Source organism: Cheilinus undulatus, linkage group 1 (genome assembly GCF_018320785.1).
Source record: "Cheilinus undulatus linkage group 1, ASM1832078v1, whole genome shotgun sequence".
Classification (NCBI taxonomy): Eukaryota; Metazoa; Chordata; class Actinopteri; order Labriformes; family Labridae; genus Cheilinus; species Cheilinus undulatus.
The window spans coordinates 30014506-30032237 of record NC_054865.1 but is presented as its reverse complement, the minus strand read 5'-3'; the positions used below and the strand labels follow the sequence as shown (position 1 = coordinate 30032237).

General features: G+C 35.6%; 2 protein-coding genes across 6 annotated transcripts in view; one reads left to right on the top strand and one right to left on the bottom strand.

The window, feature by feature from the left end:
- Positions 1–1994: 1994 nt before the first annotated feature.
- On the top strand, positions 1995–17083 carry rec114 (REC114 meiotic recombination protein). 3 transcript variants are annotated; one of them, XM_041787052.1, is made up of 6 exons: positions 1995–2210; positions 11500–11589; positions 14021–14104; positions 14483–14656; positions 15718–15792; positions 15952–17083. In XM_041787052.1, exons 1-6 carry the CDS (start codon positions 2118–2120, stop codon positions 16114–16116), a joined length of 681 nt encoding a protein of 226 aa, XP_041642986.1. In that variant the 5' UTR covers positions 1995–2117; the 3' UTR covers positions 16117–17083. The 3 variants fall into 3 exon arrangements, with proteins under 3 accessions (XP_041642986.1, XP_041642979.1, XP_041642996.1); XM_041787045.1 differs by having other exon boundaries at positions 15715–15792; XM_041787062.1 differs by lacking the exon at positions 1995–2210 and adding an exon at positions 2744–2836 and having other exon boundaries at positions 15715–15792.
- Positions 16375–17732, bottom strand: part of LOC121509563 (neuroplastin-like) — a 41927-nt gene continuing 40569 nt past the window's right edge. Inside the window, exons 7-9 of one of the 3 annotated variants that reach the window (XM_041787020.1) lie at positions 17706–17727; positions 17547–17620; positions 16375–17455 (exon numbers count right to left, since the gene is read on the bottom strand). In XM_041787020.1, coding sequence (XP_041642954.1) covers positions 17560–17620; positions 17706–17727 — 83 coding nt within the window. In that variant the 3' untranslated portion in view covers positions 16375–17455; positions 17547–17559. The remainder of the gene's footprint in view (positions 17456–17546; positions 17621–17705; positions 17728–17732) is intronic. The other 2 variants (XM_041787035.1, XM_041787027.1) reach the window with 2 other exon arrangements.

Below are 17732 nucleotides of genomic sequence, written 5' to 3'. Positions count from 1 at the left end.
TTTAGGGCATTTCCATGGAAATTTGGGAATTTGATTGGGAATTGGGGGAGGGGTGTTTCCCTTTTGAAGTTTTGAAGATTTTTTATGGAAATTGTGTTAGGATTTTTGTGGCATCTTCTGCCATTTTCCTTTAAATTTGGGAAACGTATTTGCAAATGTTTGGGGTTCAAAATGATTTTTATGAATTTAAATAGACATTGCAACATTTAGTCTTTATGGTAAAGTTTCACTAAAACAACCACAAATATTTAGAGTGCTTTTTATGGGACACTTTAAAAATACCTTTAAGAATTTTTACAGAAGTTTGGCCTGATATCAGTATTAGATATTAGCTTATAAAGGCAATAATCATATCAGCAGATGTCAGAATTTCTGCCAATAATTGGCTGTGATTATCAGTATAAATCAACTGTATGTTTTGACTTTGTACTCTAATAAGTTTGTGGGGTCTAAGGCAGGACCAACAGACCAATGCCAGTTAGGTCTTCTTTCCTTGTTAATCCTCATGCTTTACACTTTAAAGTATGTCTTAAAGATTTAACTTTGTTCATTTGCTTAACCTTCAACTTTACAGTATGTTCAAAGGACTGAAGTTTTAAGTCTGAAATACTTATTTAAATATTGGTGTCGATATCAGTATCGGCTGAAATACATCTATTAATATCGGCATATCGGATGTCAATATTACGCATCCTTAACCTGAAGTTATTTCCATAAAATTTTATGAAATTTGTGTAAATTATCAAATCATCTTAAAAGATGCCTGCAAACCAAGCAAGTTTGGGACAATGCCATTTGTGATGTTAGGTTGTATTTATGTATTCAAGTGTACCTATATTGTGACTCTGAGCCTCTCACTGGCAGAGATAATAACTAGATGACAGAATATAAAGTGGGAGATTGTATGAGAAGATAATCAAACTGCTATGAGACATGGCACAGGCTTTTTTTGAAAACTGCCAATAGGTCTGGCCAGTGGTCATATTTGCTTACTACAAAGAAACTGATGTAACAGTATAAAACAAACTAAAGAAATGATATTTTCTATCATTTATTGATTTTTGGAAACATCAAGTACAAAATAGTATTCTTCCATAAAAATGGGTATTCATCTCTACTCCATAGGGCCACATTAAGTGTTTTACATCAGACACTTTCGAGTCTTGCCATATGTTGTGTCATACCTGTTATAGTACCTCTCTTTCTAACACCTCAGGCTGCTTGAATGTTTAGTATACATTTCAATGTCACATATAGATCAATAGATTTGATGTGTTTTTTTCTTTTAATTTCTGGATATAAAGTCATAGGGTAGCATAGGGCAGTGATGTCAGTATATTTTTTGGGCTGTTTTTTGTTTTTAAATTTTAAGAACAGTTCCAGTTTTACAAAAATAAGCGTAAGAAACACACAGGAACATATAAAAAAACAAACAGACATACAGTACCTGTACACAAAGTCAAACAAGTATTTTAAATTTGGAGCATAAGGTTACAGCTTTAGTAGCTTATAAGTTTGCCAATGTTTGAATATAGAGTTCTGACTCTTTTTTTTAAAGGCACAAAAAGAGGGTTTGGTTTTGAAGGCCTGACATTTATAGATATAAACTTAGCTAACAAGACAATGAGGTTATGTAAAATTCACTTTCCAGTTTTCTCTCAAATGCTGTAAAGCCAGATAATACATTCTTTAAACAGAGCTCCAAGTCACCATATATAGTCAAACACAAAGCAGCAGCTCTGCCATACAGCACGAGTGTGTTCACAACTTCAAAATAGATGATAAACAGTCTCAGGATGTGCATTACAGAAAGTGCAGGGTACATCAGCGTCTTTTTTTAAATCTTACTAACCAAGTTTAACAGAGTAGCACCGGTGAATGATCCTGAAAGACACTTTTAATTGACAAGAAGATATCTGTTTGGAATAGTCACGTTTTGTCCCAGGAAATCAGTATGTTTCTTGTCCACTTACCTTCCATTTCTGAAGATCGTGTCATCTGTGTGTACACTTTACGTCGGCAGTTTTTATGGCACGCGGCCTCACGTAGACGGGACGCCAAGTTTAAATTTCCGAGCTAGTGTTGAAAACTTAAAAATATCGACAGACAGAAGTTATATGCTGGACATGGCAGCTTGTCAAGAGTGGAGATTAAAGAGATATGGTCGTTTTGTTCCTGGCTCAGAGGAAACAGGTGGAAAGGCGTGGAAGGTAAGTGACGCTTACCGGATAACTAGCTTCTTCATGTTTGTTGGCTAGCCAACGTTAGCTTATGTTAACGTTATGCTAACATTTCACCTTTTACATAATTATGGCCTTCAAGTCGCGTGACCCACGCTGAGGCATGGTGGCATTTTCCACAGTAAACCCGTTAACTAAAACCCCGACTCTTCAAAATAGCACATCACGTGACAACCGCAGAAAAACTGAGATACCAAGACATACTGTACGTTTTTCGGCACCTGTGACCCTTTCACAGTACCTGGCCTATTTAAATCACCTTTAACAGAAGAAAACAGTTATGTGTACGTTGGAGAATCTTTCCCCCCTTAAACATCACCAGGACTTAAGACTACAACGTGTATTTTCGACGTGTTTGAGTGAGTTATGCTGTCGTTTGTGACATAACCAAACAGGTCATCATCATAGCACAGGTGAGTCCCAATCAGCTGGCATCAGCTACTTAACCTGATCTAACTTTAGATGAAGGAAGTTGTGAATCGCTTTTTCACCTTCTCCTGTGGTCGTTGTTCTGGGGCTGTAAGAGGAACTTATATTTTGATCCGGTTAACATGTCTGATGGCAAGATCATGAGGAGGCCTGTTCAGCACCTCTGGGTATTGTAACTAAAGTTATTAAATCCATTTACTAAAATTACTGTAACTGAGTAGCTTTTAGTGTACTTTTAGTTTTTTTAAGTACATTTAAGAATTACTACTTTTAGTTTTATTTAAGTTTATGATGGGAGAAGCATTGTGCTTTATTACATTTCTAAAAGCATCAAGAACTGAGTACAAAAAAAATGAATAGCCAAATGAGAAGGTCCAGCAATAAGAAAATGGCCAGTAGTTTGACTTTTACATCACATGACTGGCAGTAGCACATTGCAAGAGCATGATTCTACGTTTTGTACCAGCCAATCATTTTACTTTGGGGTTAGTCACACCTTAAAATAAACAACCTGACAGTAATTGCAAATTCTATAAAGATTATCCTTAACTGTGAAAGCTCTTTGGTGTCAGGAGTAAATAGTCAGTCCTCTTAGGGTGTTTTCAGACAGACACAGTTCTGGTTCTGGCTCTGGTTCCATTCTGGAGACTCAGAACCTTGGTGCTCTCTGGTGAACCAGCCTGTGTTCACACCAGTTTAAGTGGAACCAAAGTGGGAGGACATGGTGGACATGTATTACCACGTCCTGCACCACTTTTGCCCAAGTCTTTCATGCAGTCCCAGTATTCCTTCTTCAGTTTCTTGAGTTAATTAATTATTTGGTCTGGTGTTTAGGTGAACCCAGCCTTTGCCATCTCTTCTGCAAGTTCAGCATTAACTTACTCTTCCTTGTACTACTCTCCAGCTTCACCTGGAATTCTGTCAATGCCCAGATCACAACCAAATATTTAGTCTCCCCAGCAGACCACTTTTACTTCATTTCCTGCTCGTGTTCACAACCTAGATTGTGATCCGCCCACTGATGATGTCACTGTTCCCAAGAAAGAACCAACTATTTTTGGTTCCAGCTGAGAACTAAATTTCCAGATTCAGAACCAATTTTTTTAAATCTTTAAATTCCTTTGTCCACTGTGCGTTATATAATCAAGAAGTTTATAACCCATGAAACTGTGGCTAATCTCCCTGGACATGGACAGAAGAGAAAAATTTACAAAAGAATGCAACACAGTGTAGTTGGAATGGTGGATAAAAATGCTCAGTCAACCTCCACACAAATTCAGGCTGTCCTGCAGACTCAGGGTGCAAAGGTGTCAGCTCTGACCATACGTCGTCATCTGAATGAGATGAAGCGCTATGGCAGGAGACTGAGGAGAACCCCACTGCTGACAAAGAGACGTAAAAAAGCCAGGCTGGAGTTAGCAAAAATGTACCTGAGTAAGCCTCAGTCCTTCTGGGAGAACATTTTGTGGACCGATGAGACTATGGTAGAGCTTTTTGGAAAAGCACGTCATTCTACTGTTTACAGAAAACAGAATGAGGTCTACAAAGAAAAGAACACAGTACCTACAGTCAAACATGGTGGAGGTTCAGAGATGTTGTGGGGTTGTTTTGCTGCCTCTGGCACTGGGTGCCTTGACTGTGTGCAAGGAATCATGAAATCTGGAGATTATCAAAAAAATTTGGGCCACAATGTAGGGCCTAGTGTCAGAAAGCTGGGTCTGCATCAGAGGTCATGGGTGTTCCAGCAGGACAATGACCCCAAACATACCTCAAAAAGCACCAAGAAACGGTTGGATTGGTTTCAGTTAATTTTTTCCGAGGGTGTGCAACCAGATATTAAGTTGAGGTGCCAATAATTTTGTCCAGCAAATTTTTTGAGTTTTGTGTAAAATTATGTCAATTTTGTCCCTTTTCTTCTGTTTTTTTTTTTTTGTGTTGCTCCAATCCACATAAAGGCAATAAACACATGTATACCAAAAACATTTGTAATTGCAACGATTTTCTGGGAGAAATGGTGTATTTTCTGGACAAATTCCAGGGGTGCCAATACTTTCGTCCATGGATTTTGGGCCCCGAGAAAGAATATAACAGAGGGTCCCCCTTAACCAGCCAGCCAAGCAACAAATGTTGCTTGATTTTTACAAATTTCTATCCATTTTAATATATTTTTGAGCCTTAATTTCTGCATTTTTGAGTAATATTTTTAATATGCTTAAATTAAATTTTGTTGCATTATTTCACAGCACTGGACTTCACCGTTTGGGCATTTTAAAGGGAGCAGCAGGGCCCCCCCAGTATTTAATTCTTTTCTATTTGATACAAATTTAAGTCTGTTGACTGATTTAGTCGCTTTTAAGTCAATAATGACAATAATTACTAAGAAAAAATAAATGAAAATACTCTTTCATTACAGGCTTCTCAAGGGCCCCTCCCTACTGGGGGTCTGGGTTTTCAGTACCCTTTTCCCCCCTTTACTACACCCATGACCAACACCTCTGCCGACCTCACTGGACAAAAGGCACAACAGCAATAACAAGTGAACAACAGCAACTGATGCTGTTTATCCAGTGCAATAAACTTTAGTTCATATTAGCAATAAATTTGAAAATAATCAATACTTTGCGGAAGATACGATACAATATATTGCCATGCAAAGTATCGCGATACTATCGATTTTTTTCCCTCCCCCTTAATGATGATATTTACAAAATAATTTCAGCTGATACCAATATTTAAATGTAGTTTAGACCCAAAGCTTAAGTCCTTATAACAGACATTTGTAGGTTTGAGGATGAACAAATTTCAGTTCTTAAAACACACTTTAAAGTGTAAGAAATGATGAAGAATAAAGAAAAAGACGAGCTGATGTAGGGCTGTTGGTCCAGCCTAAAACTTCACAAACGTATTTATTTGTACAGCCCACGTTTACAGCTGGTAAAGGTGGATTTTTGTCGGAAAAATATCAGTTGTAAATATCGGCAGAAATTTTCTTATCTGCCGATAGCGATAATCAATTTTTTAAGCTAATATCTGATGGTACCGATGTCATGTAGGTAATATTGTGCATCCCTAGAGGGAACGTGTCAATATGAACCTGTCACAAATCAAAGTTTTCTCTCCTCATTTTGATAACATGTTTAAAGGCAACTGTTGTAAGGAGGACAGAAATTATATTTTAATGTCATGTCTCCAAAACTATTTAAAACTTTATGTAAATCTAGTCACTCATAGACATTATTTCCAATGTTCCAAATTGCTTATTGAAAAAATACGAACACAGCATTTTATTGTCATCACAAAGGTCTCAAGACATAAAATCAGAGCAGTCTGTCTGAAAAATGATCCCAATGATGATCACATCCACCAATGGAAAGAGGTCCAACACTAGTTCAAAAGTAGGCTAGAAGTTGATTCATCTATTTGTAGATGTTGAAACAATCTATAAATTAAGAAAATATTTTACTTCAACAGAAACATTTCACTATTTCATAATGTAGTTATTTTTGTTTATTTTAGAGCTGAAAGAATGACGGAAATGATGATGATAACATAGGGAAATTCAGTTTTCACACCCTTGTTATTTGAGTGTATTATATTTTTAGAACTAGTATCAGGAGACAAATGCCTGCTTTAGATTTTTATTGTTGAAAATATTAGGATGTGGGCTCAAAGGGTGTTCTTTGTTCTAGGGTAACATCTTTCCTACTTGCTGTCCAGATTTGTCAACATTCTGTTGCAGTGAGTGCTTATTCTGTCAGCAGGGTTCAGGTGTCCTGTGTTTGTTTAAGATTCATAAATAGGAAAGGTCTCTCGCCAGCCCAAGCGTTTGCCTCTCTTGGAACAGAGTCAGTTATCATGCACCCAAATTTGGGGTTAAGTTTCTTAATTAATGGAGAACCTCAACATCTATTTGTAGATGTTTAAGCAACATATATTTTAAGAACATATTTTACTTTAACAGCAACATTTCGCTATGTCATAATTTATTTTTTTTGTTTATTTTACAGCTGAAAGAGTGATGGAATGATGATGATAAAGTACTGGTATTTATTCAAAATTGGACTACAGGTAGTTGAAATCCTGTCTAAGCATAGAGAAAGTCTGAACACATTTTATTTTTCATACTAAAATCCTTCATCTGGAGGTTGCAGGATTGAGACCAGCATGATATGCTTTTCTATTTTTTCTTACATTTTCATTTTAATCTTTTTTGTGATAGTGATTCCCTGATTATTTGCAAAATCATTTAAACAAATATGTATTTTATTTATTTTTATTTTTTATTTTTTATTTAATGTTTATTTGTATAGGGACAAGAATGAAGCAAGTAAACTGTTGCCACACACTGCAGCATTTGTAGACTGAGCTAATATGCAATGCCCGTCCCTAGCTGGGCTCTTTAAAATGAAAACATAAAATTCCCAAATACACACAAACATATGAAATAAGACATTTTTCTGTTGTGTTTTTTTTTTTTTTTTGTTAACTGTGAATCCCTGATCAGTTGTACAATCAATTTAAAAGACATGAAATTTGCTTTAGTTAATGATTGATTTAATCAGTGGTTGGCTACATCTGGTCTAAACACAGACATTGTTTAATGTCTTCACATAGACATTGGAAAAAGTCTCTCCTGGACCAGTTTTGGACGTTGGCCATTGATCTATTATTGTCAACCGAAAAATGGTCACTGGGAGCTTGAAGCAGCAGCAGAGCATCTAAAGGGATTAATCCACTATTTGCTCTTCTCTGGGTTTTCCTTTTAAATGAGATCTTGTAGAAGTACAACCTGAACTTGTCTTCCATTAGTTAATGCCTAAAAGTGAACAACGACTTTCTGGTTTAAAAATATTTCAGTAGGACTGGTTAGAACATGTAGCTGACAACCAAGACTGATTACTTCTATGTAGCATACAGCAGTAGATGCCTAGCATTTAGGTACACCAGGGTGTGATTCCATGAGAGTTTAAAAGCTTTTGACAGCTAAAACATGCAGTCAGTTCAAGGATATTGTCTCGTTATTAATATCGTGTTCTTTAGCTACACCTCAAACTATAAACTAACTGGTAGGTACATGTGCTTGTAGCATACAGTGTATGTTATTTGTGGTGACATAAGGTTTGGCTGCTTGATCTTAATCTCTCAGGGGTTTTTGGGAGACCCAGAATCTGTTAGCAGAAAGTGTGATCCGACATTGCATCGTCCCTGCTAGGGATGCACAGTTACAGATCAATGCCAATACCAAGACTAGGTACTGGTACTCATGCTCATAAAACACTACAGGAACTGTACCTGCAATAGTTTTAAAGCATGATATTAGCCCTTTACTATTACAGTTGGAGTAATATTGTAGCCATGTTTGTACGTTGTCGAAATTTTAACAAAAATGAAGGTGACAACAGTAGAGCACATGCTGAATTGTGAAGAGGAGGGGTGAGGAACATCTGATAAAATAAAACATTTCTAAATAATTGTAAGAGTTGTATTGGTATTTTTAAGTGTTGATATTTTTTCTCTGTTTTGGTGAGTACCCAAATGTAAGTACTTACAAGAGGCAGGTATTTTCCAGGAGGGGGCAGTAAATACATTTAGTAACTTCTTGTCAGTCACAGCTTCTAACAGCTATGTAAGGTAGAAATATCACCGTCTGAATGGGCATATCTATACTTAAAACCTTTTTATTCCAATCAGTAATATTTCAAAGTCCTTTCCCTACCCTAGAAAAGATACGTCTTTATTGTCCCCAAAGGGAAATTCAGGTTTCAAACCCTTGTTATATTAGTATTTTATAATATTTTTAGAACTAGTATCACCAGACAAACGCCTGCTTTGGATTTTGATTGTTGAAAAGATTAGGATATGGTTTCAGAGGTGTTACTTTGTTCTAGGGTAACATCTTTCCTGCTTGCTGTCCAGATTTGTCAACATTCTGTTGCAATGAGTGCTTATTCTTTCAGCAGGGTTCAGGTATCCTGTGTTTGTTTAAGAGTCCTATTTAGGAAAGGTCTCTCGCCAGCTAGATAGAACAGAGTCAGTTATCAATGCACCCAAATTTGGGGTGAGTTTTTGGGGGTAAGTTTCTTTATTAATGGAGAACCAAAATTATGATTAACTAATTGTCTTGGGCTTACAAGTGAAGTATTAAGTATTACCAAACTTGATATGACAGCTCATGAGTAACTACTGATTTGTGTTTAAGATGTATCATAGTAGTTCATTATATCCTGTAACACCTGTCGTGCCAAAATAAAACAGCTGTGAAAATAAATATCTTTTCAGTTAACCACAATGTAAAACTTTATAAAGCAATGTTCAAAAAGTATAGCTTTTATTTTGAAACTCTAAATAAGGAATGAAAAGCCTTTCAAGTTTATATCTGAAATTATTGATTCTGACTGAGACCTTTATTTGAACTTTTACACCAGAGCAGAACTGCTCTGCAATGATTCCCAACCCTTTTAATAATAAATTTAGTGCTCACTCAGCAGTTGACATACACATCATACTCACTATCACAGAAGAATGATAAAATAACAAATCAGGATAAGGTAGAGGAGTTAACATGTATAAATCATGATGCTGAAAACATGTGAGTAAATTCAATCCTCTGTAGCTTTATTATTCCTATTCTGTTTTTGTAAAGTTAAGTAATACATCTTTTTGAACAGTTTTCTAACCATGAATTTAAAAAGGCAACAACAAAAATAGTTAAATACCTAGATCACTGTCAGATATAATCCATTTTTTTTCCTTTACATTTTTTTTACTTTATTCTGTGACTGAATTTGCTGCTATTGTTGTCTTGGTATTGCTTTTTTTCAAGTCTGAAAAAATATCCATGGGAACATGAATGACAGACTTTGGGATGCTTGCAAATGGCAAGTGTAGTTTTGTTTTTTTATTAACAGCATCAGCCTCTAGGTGGCAGACTGGAGCTGTATGTTAAGTGTGAAGACAGTTGATAGATGATTTTGTTGGCACAAAAAGTCAAGGAGGAAATGTTCATCTTTATGGATATGAATTATACATTTTTAAATGAATTCAGGAGGTCCTGAAAGCTTCAAAACCCCTGTGGAACTTCAGCTCACAAAAAATTTATAAGAAAAGGCTGACCGTTAATTTTTTGTGTAGTTGTGATGCATCCAAACGAACAGAGAGGCTGTCTTAGTTCCATCAACAGATCTCAGCCAAAATGTGTTTTGCTCATAACTTCTCTCTTCATAAAACTGTGTAATGGAATAGCAAATTCATTACATTGGAAAAAAGTGTTTTTTAATTTTTTTTAAGGATTGATAGAGATGTTTTTGTTGCTAACTTATTGAAAAAAAAAAATCAAAACTTCAAACATATGAAGAATTCTTGGGTCAAAAGAAAATCCTGTAACATATACAGAATTTCAGATAGTTGAGGATGCTATTCCAAGTGGTGTTTTACAACTACTGAAGAAATCATTTGAAAATCAGGAACTAGATGAGCCAGTGGCAAAACCAATGCATTCTGTCAATGGTATAGGTAATAGATGCTGCAGATGTACTGACAAACATAAAAAGTTGCTTCTAGAGCAAACGGAAAATGACTCCAAGACAGGGACCTCTTTTCTGGAATGCTTATCCTGATATGAGTTGGCAAAATATATGGCCTTTATTCTATAAGTTTACCTTGCCTAACAATAACAGTAATGTAATATGAAATAATAAATTCTATCTATCTCACTAATTTGTACATCTCAAGATTTGCTGAGATCAGTGGCATTTGTGATTTCTGCTGAACATAATGCATTTTCTTTATTAATGTCCAGTGAACAAATCATTTTGGAAAGCTCTTGAAAATATTTTGTTTAATAATATGGCATGTGCAGTAAATTTTACACCAAAAGATTATGTTTACTGTATGAAAACAAAAGTAAAAATTAGAAAAAACACTTAACCTCCTGATACTACTTGAATTGCCTATTCATACATAAAAACATTCACCAAACTAACTAGCCGTCACCACTGAATGTAAACATTTCATCAAGACCAAAAAAATAATTGATCATTAGAAATGTATGCAAACCTAACCTGTTGAAATATTTCTTTAAATATTAGGATATTAAGTGCATTTGATCTTTTTGTAAACTATTGGTCTGTTTATTAATTCCTCTTTTTTAAAGTTCTCTTTATAATGCTTTTTTTTTTTTTTTAAGATTTATTTTTGGGCCTTTTCATACCTTAATTTGATCGAGGAAGGACAGTGGATAGACTCGGAAACAGGGAAGAGACATGCGGTAAAGGGCCACAGGCCAGATTCGAACCCGGGCCGCCCGCGTACATGGGTAGCGCCTTAAACCACTCAACCATCTGCGCTCCCTGTAATGCTTTTTTCTAACTAAAATTTCTGATGATATGCACCTTATTTTTCTTGATTGAAAAATTTATTGTACTGTCAAGTGATAATGATGGAAATGTTTGGAATAAAGTTTATATAATTAAAAGGGATGGATGATTGTGTAGCAGACATTTCCTCATGGTATAAAGTATCAAGTAGATTTTTTTTAACTGAGCCTGGTGCAGTTGCTCTTCACACACACGTCTCTATCTCAAAAAGTGCAACTTGCGAACATAAAGAAACGCATTAAGCAATTCTAACTCTTATACCCAAATTTTAAGAACTATAGATCAAGTTCATAGTGCTTTACCAAATACGGTCTGGCAGAAATGTATGAGTCATTGCTTACAGACTGCCCACATGTACCTTACAATGAAAATATACATCCCTGTCTAATACATATAGTGAGATATATAATAAATGTATGTGTTTGGAATGATCTGGATGATTTTCTCTTCATCAGGTGTTTGAGACTAATGATGACAAGCCAGGAGTTGTTCTCACAATTTTGGAATCTGGGTACTTGATGGTGTTGCAGGGAAAGCAAAGTTTGGTAAGAAGACTGTATAAGTACTTCTAAGTATATACCCTACACATAAGTTCTTATTATATCTACACAACACTAGAGGATCAAGCCTTATGTTTTAGATCTTGATAGATAGATACTTAAATTAATTCCAAGGGAGATTCAAGATGTGTGTGCTTTCTGTGTGTTTAGACCAGACGGTTATGCTTATTGGTGGTTAAACATTTTTTGCTTTAACTAACTGGTATTTCACAGCTTCCTAAAAAATTGTGATGTGACCTTATACCAATAGAAAGACTAAACTTCCTCGCTCTTTACAATTTACCAAATTTAATGTGGAATCTTTTTATTCAACCAAGCTCAAGCCCATAGGGAACAAAAGACAGAAACACGCTTAAAATACATTCTGGGTTTGTTTGTGCAATATACTGTATCATATGATATGTGTCAAAAAAGATTAAGCATAGTTATTAACCTAGTTTTACAAAATTTTGTTCCAGCTAATTTTCTCTATTTTAATTTATTTTTTATTCTAAAACATGTAGATAAGTTGGTCCATGCTCCAGAATATTTTTTCAATATTCATGTAAAATGATGAGATGGGATTTAATTGAGATCTGTAAAAGGAATCTACTCTCAAGATAAAAGGCTTCAGGAAGGCATATGAAATATTCTGCTCAAGAGTTTGACATTTTCCTTTTTTTTTTTTTGGCATATTTCATGGGTACAGAGACTATAAATTTACATCTCTATATACAACAGTTTCATATTTTCCACTAAAATCTGATGGGCTGGGTCTGGAGTGAAATAACCTCTGAATGTTTTGGGTACAGGTTAAAGATTTGTTAAAGAATATCACAGGTGAAAACTTCAGGTTTAAGCGCATGTAAAGCAGAAGTTGGGGTTTTTATGTAAACATTTCAGGTGATGTTTAAATTCCCAGATTTTCTCCCCTTATTTAATGTTGATTCACCATGTATTTTCATAATGGTGCACTGGATTGTTTTCAGTTTTGGTGGAGCTATATGTCAATCCTTAGTCCAAAAGTTGGTCAATGTCAGTCTCTAACTATCAGGTCAAGAATGGTTAAAATCCACATCACATTTTTTAGCAGCTAACCTGTACATGTGTTAGTCTACAAAGTCTCGTTATACATCTAAAATGATAGTGAAATGCTTTCAGCAAGTAATTGTGGCCTTCAGACATAACTTCCTGACCCACAGACAACAGAAATTCAAGTCTATTCAGACTCTCATTGATAGAGTTCTGGCAGGTGACACAGCTATCTTGCTGTGGCAGGGTGCAGCGCCAGACAGGTATTCAGGTCAGGCTGAGGAGAGCTTTTACCAAGGATGATAGACTGGTCTATTAGAGATCAGTGCAGTGAACGCTTAGGAACTTTGAGTACAGGCAGCTTCATCCTGTCGACTAAGACATAAGGTATAAGGGATACTTTGAACAGAACTGAAATTTATTGTCAGAGAATTAAAGAATAGCTTAATAGCTTCGGACTGTCCTTAAAATATGGATATCATAACATAACAGGCATCATCTAACAAATTATATCAGTCTCCTTTGAATGCATATACATCTGCTGTTTGTTCATGCTGAAAATGCAACAGATGGCGGCTATTTGAGGGAAACCGACCAGTAAAGTGTTTTAGAAAAATGTTGGCCAACTAAAACCACCAGAGCAGCTTCATTGGTGCCTGGCATGCATTCAAGTCAAATTTATGTTACACTTCTGAAGGAATGAAATAGCATTCTGTTAAAGATTTCCCTCATTTGACTTAATGATGATTGGCTCTTTCTTTTCTTGCCAAAAATGTCTCTATATCCATAAATTGATTTTAAGCACTTAAATTAACTCATTAGTCAATTTCATTATCCCTTATCCTCACATTAAAGCCACTGTAAATACAACATTGTCCTTTAACTTTCTGCACATATACAGTAACTGTCATCATTATATCAGGATATGGGTGGAGATTCAACCATATCATACCATGCACTTATTTAGAAAATGAAAATGAAAACTCTGTTAATATATCAAACAGCTGTTTTTTAAGTTTAAAATCAATACATTTGAAAATCATGCCATGCAAAATAGGTTTGTCATAATCTTGAGATTCCATTATTCATTTGGCTTTTGGACTGTTTGCAATCAAGAGCTTATCCTAGGCATCAAAGCAGGTGTTGTTGGGTAAACGGAGACCCCTGCAGACATGTCTAGGTAATTGTTTTTTCACCAGCTTGATAAAGTTATGATGTCCTTTTCCACTTATCCACTTATTTAATCCAGTATTTAAATGAGCTAATGAGCAGAAATCAATTTTACTTCAACATATCAATAGGGCAGTAAATGTACATTCTTTACACATGCTGAAATACTCTTTGTGTTTGTAATCTATGAGTCAGTATAATCTGTATTTATTGGTTATGTCTGTTTTCTCTCCAGGATACAATTCCTTTGCTTTGTGCTTCAGATTCTCTCAAAGTATACCAGAAATCTGATAACCTCATGTTTCAATTTACTGTGAAGGTGAGTTGAGCTCTGTATGGCTTTCTAATAAAAGATGGTATTTTCTCAAGGTCTTTCCTCATTGCTTAATTGCTTTGAAAGGTCAGGATCATAATTCATTACAGTGAATAAATGAAAAGTAAAAATGTATGGTAAATGAAAACTTAATTATTATTAATTTGCTAGAGCACTGTCATTGTAGCTTGTTATTCAGGAAATGTGCTTTTTAAAAGTTTCCACTGATATTACTTTAAAATATTTTGATGTGTTAAAATATTTTCTTGTATTCTTCTCAGTGAGATGCTGATTCCTAAAAAAATTACTTAAAAAACGCATTGTGAAGTCTTGGCATGTTAAGATTGACAGAGACAAACTAAATTTTTTTTTGAATTTCTGCAGGGAGAGAGGCGCATGATGAGGATGCAGTTTAATGGAAGTAGCAAAGCTGAGGCTATCAAGAAGTGTTCAAGTGCTGCGGAAAAATTGATGGAGTACATACCTGTTACCACACAGAAAGACACCCCACTGGCACTGAATCAGACCCCTGCAGGGGTTACTGCACCAGTAAAACAGGTTTCTTGCTCTGCAGTTGTTATTTTTTTGTGCTGTTGAATGATAGATATCAGATGTTAATACATTTGCAACATGTTGCCCAAAAGGAATTCCAAACATTGTCCCACAAATGGTGCCTTTGTATTTGATGGTTTGTGCTTGCAAACCAAACCATGCTCTTATTCATTGTGTTGTCCCTCTGTGACAAATAAGACACTGACATCTTGTGTCAAAGTTTTGTGCCAAGCAATTTTTAAAAATAATATCAATGATAAACAAACTTTGATATAGTGATGTACTATATCATATAGTCATTATTCAGTGCTCAGTCAACAGCACTGTCACATTGTTATGGTCAGCTTCATGGACAGGGGCAAGCACTAGATGGTGCTATTTACAATACTGTTATTTTCAGAGGTGACACCACAGCTTCAGTAGGTGGACATAGATGAAGTGTGTGGTGCACAAGAGATAATAACCAATCATAACACAGTGTAGGAATGTTCCACCTTACAGATGCACCCAAACAAAGAAATGTAGAAAAAAGTAATATACGACCATACAGCCACTGGCGTTGCATACCATGTAAGTCACTGGAGATAAAGTTCTTAATGCTGTATTCTCTAGTCAGAATTGTTAATTATGAAAGCATAATATACTGCATAAACCCTAAACAGTGGAGGCTATCTACCATGCAGTTCATGCACCAGTTACATTAAAACTCTATCAATGACTATTGGTGCAGTATGGTTCAGAATTGATTTACTTGTGTTATTTGTTTTTAAAGTACTGAGGCTTCGAGCAAATGGTAAATTTAAAATAGGTTCCTGAGAAAAATTCCCATCTAGCCCTCCAGCTTACAATATTAAACTGAAAAGGAGTGGACCCTGCTATGGGTCTGAATCTGACCTTTAGTGAACAGACACACTGAAGGAGTTCACAGTGAGGATGAAAGAGCTCTGAGGGCTGGATATCTTTCAATTAGTAATGAAGCCATAGATTGGCCTCTTAACCCTGCAGTGTCATGCCGTGTTCCTCAAATCTTTTTCCTTTCTTTTTTGTGTGTAATTGTGTGTCAGAAGACTTCACAGAGAAAGTCTGTGGGAGCTGAACCTGGAGTCGTCAAAGGTTCTTTGTCCATAGAGCATCTCACCCAGGTATTACTCAAAAGTGATAGATCACAACAAACAGTATGTAACAGCCACATTGCATTTTTGACATTTTAATGATCTCATTACTTTTTAAGAGATGCAGGAGACCAAATCATGAAAGTTTCTTCTTTTATTTCACTGACCAATATGTTGGCCCTTCAACAGCACTTCTTAGGAGACACTGCTGTGACACTGCCTCAGGTGTATCACCACAGTTCTTTGGCACAAGTTGACCTGGGACCCATCCTGCGTTTATGTCTTCTTGATCCCAGCTTTCCTGCCTTTGTGGATGATGTCGAGGGGGAGTTGAGGAAACTGCTTGAAGAGTGAGAAATCTTATCTGCAGCTGAAAGCAAAAAGGTCAAGTTAGTGCAATGTGTTCTTTCTTATACAGTTTGTGTAGGCAGTGCCTGTTGGTGGTGCAGTGTTTGTTGCTTTGCTGCGGATGTTCTTCTGGAATATTGTTACACATTAGCTGTTATTGTATGTGGTCTAAAAAGGATGCTTTAAATGAGTTTCCACTGGAGCGAGAACTTAAAAAAAAACAAAGAATCTGAAACAGAAAAGAATTTCAAACTTTTTATTCAGAAAAAAAATATTGGTCTCACTCATGTTTGATCGTGGCTATATACTCTGGTCCCTCAGTTCCCACCTTGATGCAGGTCCATTTCCACCTCAACACACATGGATACATTGTATTGAAACAGGAGTCATGCAGCTACAGCAGTGAATTTTGCTATCCCGCTTCCAAGTGATTCCCACAATATTAAAGCTTCACTGAGTAAAACAAACTGCCCTCCATATATCTATTTATGAATACATATTGCATAGGATTATAGCCATGCTATACAGTTAAAGAGAAAAATTAAAAAATAGAAATCAATAAATGAAATCGGGAAATATAAAAAACATTTTTTTACAGATTTCCTATCATTTGAACACTCATACTCAAACATATACAAGACACCTAATTTACTCTGGAAAGAAAAGAAAATAATACACATATCATTTTGTTTAGATAGTTAAACACACAGTAGTCATTTTCTGTAATCACTCTCAATTAAATTTAAATACTGCCAGTCGTCGAAGCCCTTGCTTCACAATAAAAGTTCTGTTTAAAAGTGGGCTTCACAAAATCAAACAGTTAACTGACCATGATATGCTGTACAAATTTTCAAGAATAAAACTAACTATACATATATATGTATTTATAAATATACATATATATATTAAATAGGGATGACTCCATAAAAAACATAGGTCATTTTAGATGCAAAAAAAAAAGCCACACGAGGGATAACAACAGAAAATGTCTATTCTGAGTATCCTATTGCGTAATCATCTTGCATGCATTGTACATGATATGTAATACAAAAGGGATCACCTCTTCTGAGGATATGATGAAATCAATTAAGGAGACACAAACAGCACATTAAAAATGTGTACACCTTTGTGGTGGTTTAAGTCATTATTCGTCATCCTGAAATCTCCACGTTAAGACTGAATAAGGCATGCTTAAGACAGCCATTATGTTCTTTTTGTTGCCAGTGTTATGCTGATATTGTTTCTCATAAAATGAGACAAGATATGCTTTTTTCAAAACTGCCTGGAGCTCCATCCACCTCTGACACCTTCTTGTATTTCAAAAAATGCAGTTTAGCCATCTCATCTGTGAAGAGAAAATCAAGAGAAGGCATGACTATGGATAATCCTCCCTGAGAGTTCTATATTTAGCCCCCATCCCCACAACAGTGTCTTACTTGAGTAAATTGCTTATTTTGTATTCCTCTGGCGAATGTTTTTGTCCTTGTGGTTGTTTGTTGAATTTGTTTTCCTGGGAAAGAAGTAGTTATGATTTAGTGACCCAAAGGATGTAATAATTCAAAAGCAAGAAGAGGAATAAAGAAGAAAGTGCTTACATTGGTCCAACTGGTTCATCATCTTTG

What these genes read in the sequence shown, in the direction of transcription:
- rec114 (XM_041787045.1), top strand. Translation starts at nt 2,118, where the DNA reads ATGCTGGACATGGCAGCTTGTCAAGAGTGGAGATTAAAGAGATATGGT. An exon ending in TGTTTCAATTTACTGTGAAG is followed by an intron (nt 14,105 to 14,482) that starts GTGAGTTGAGCT and finishes GAATTTCTGCAG; the next exon opens with GGAGAGAGGCGCATGATGAG. An exon ending in CCATAGAGCATCTCACCCAG is followed by an intron (nt 15,793 to 15,951) that starts GTATTACTCAAA and finishes GCCCTTCAACAG; the next exon opens with CACTTCTTAGGAGACACTGC.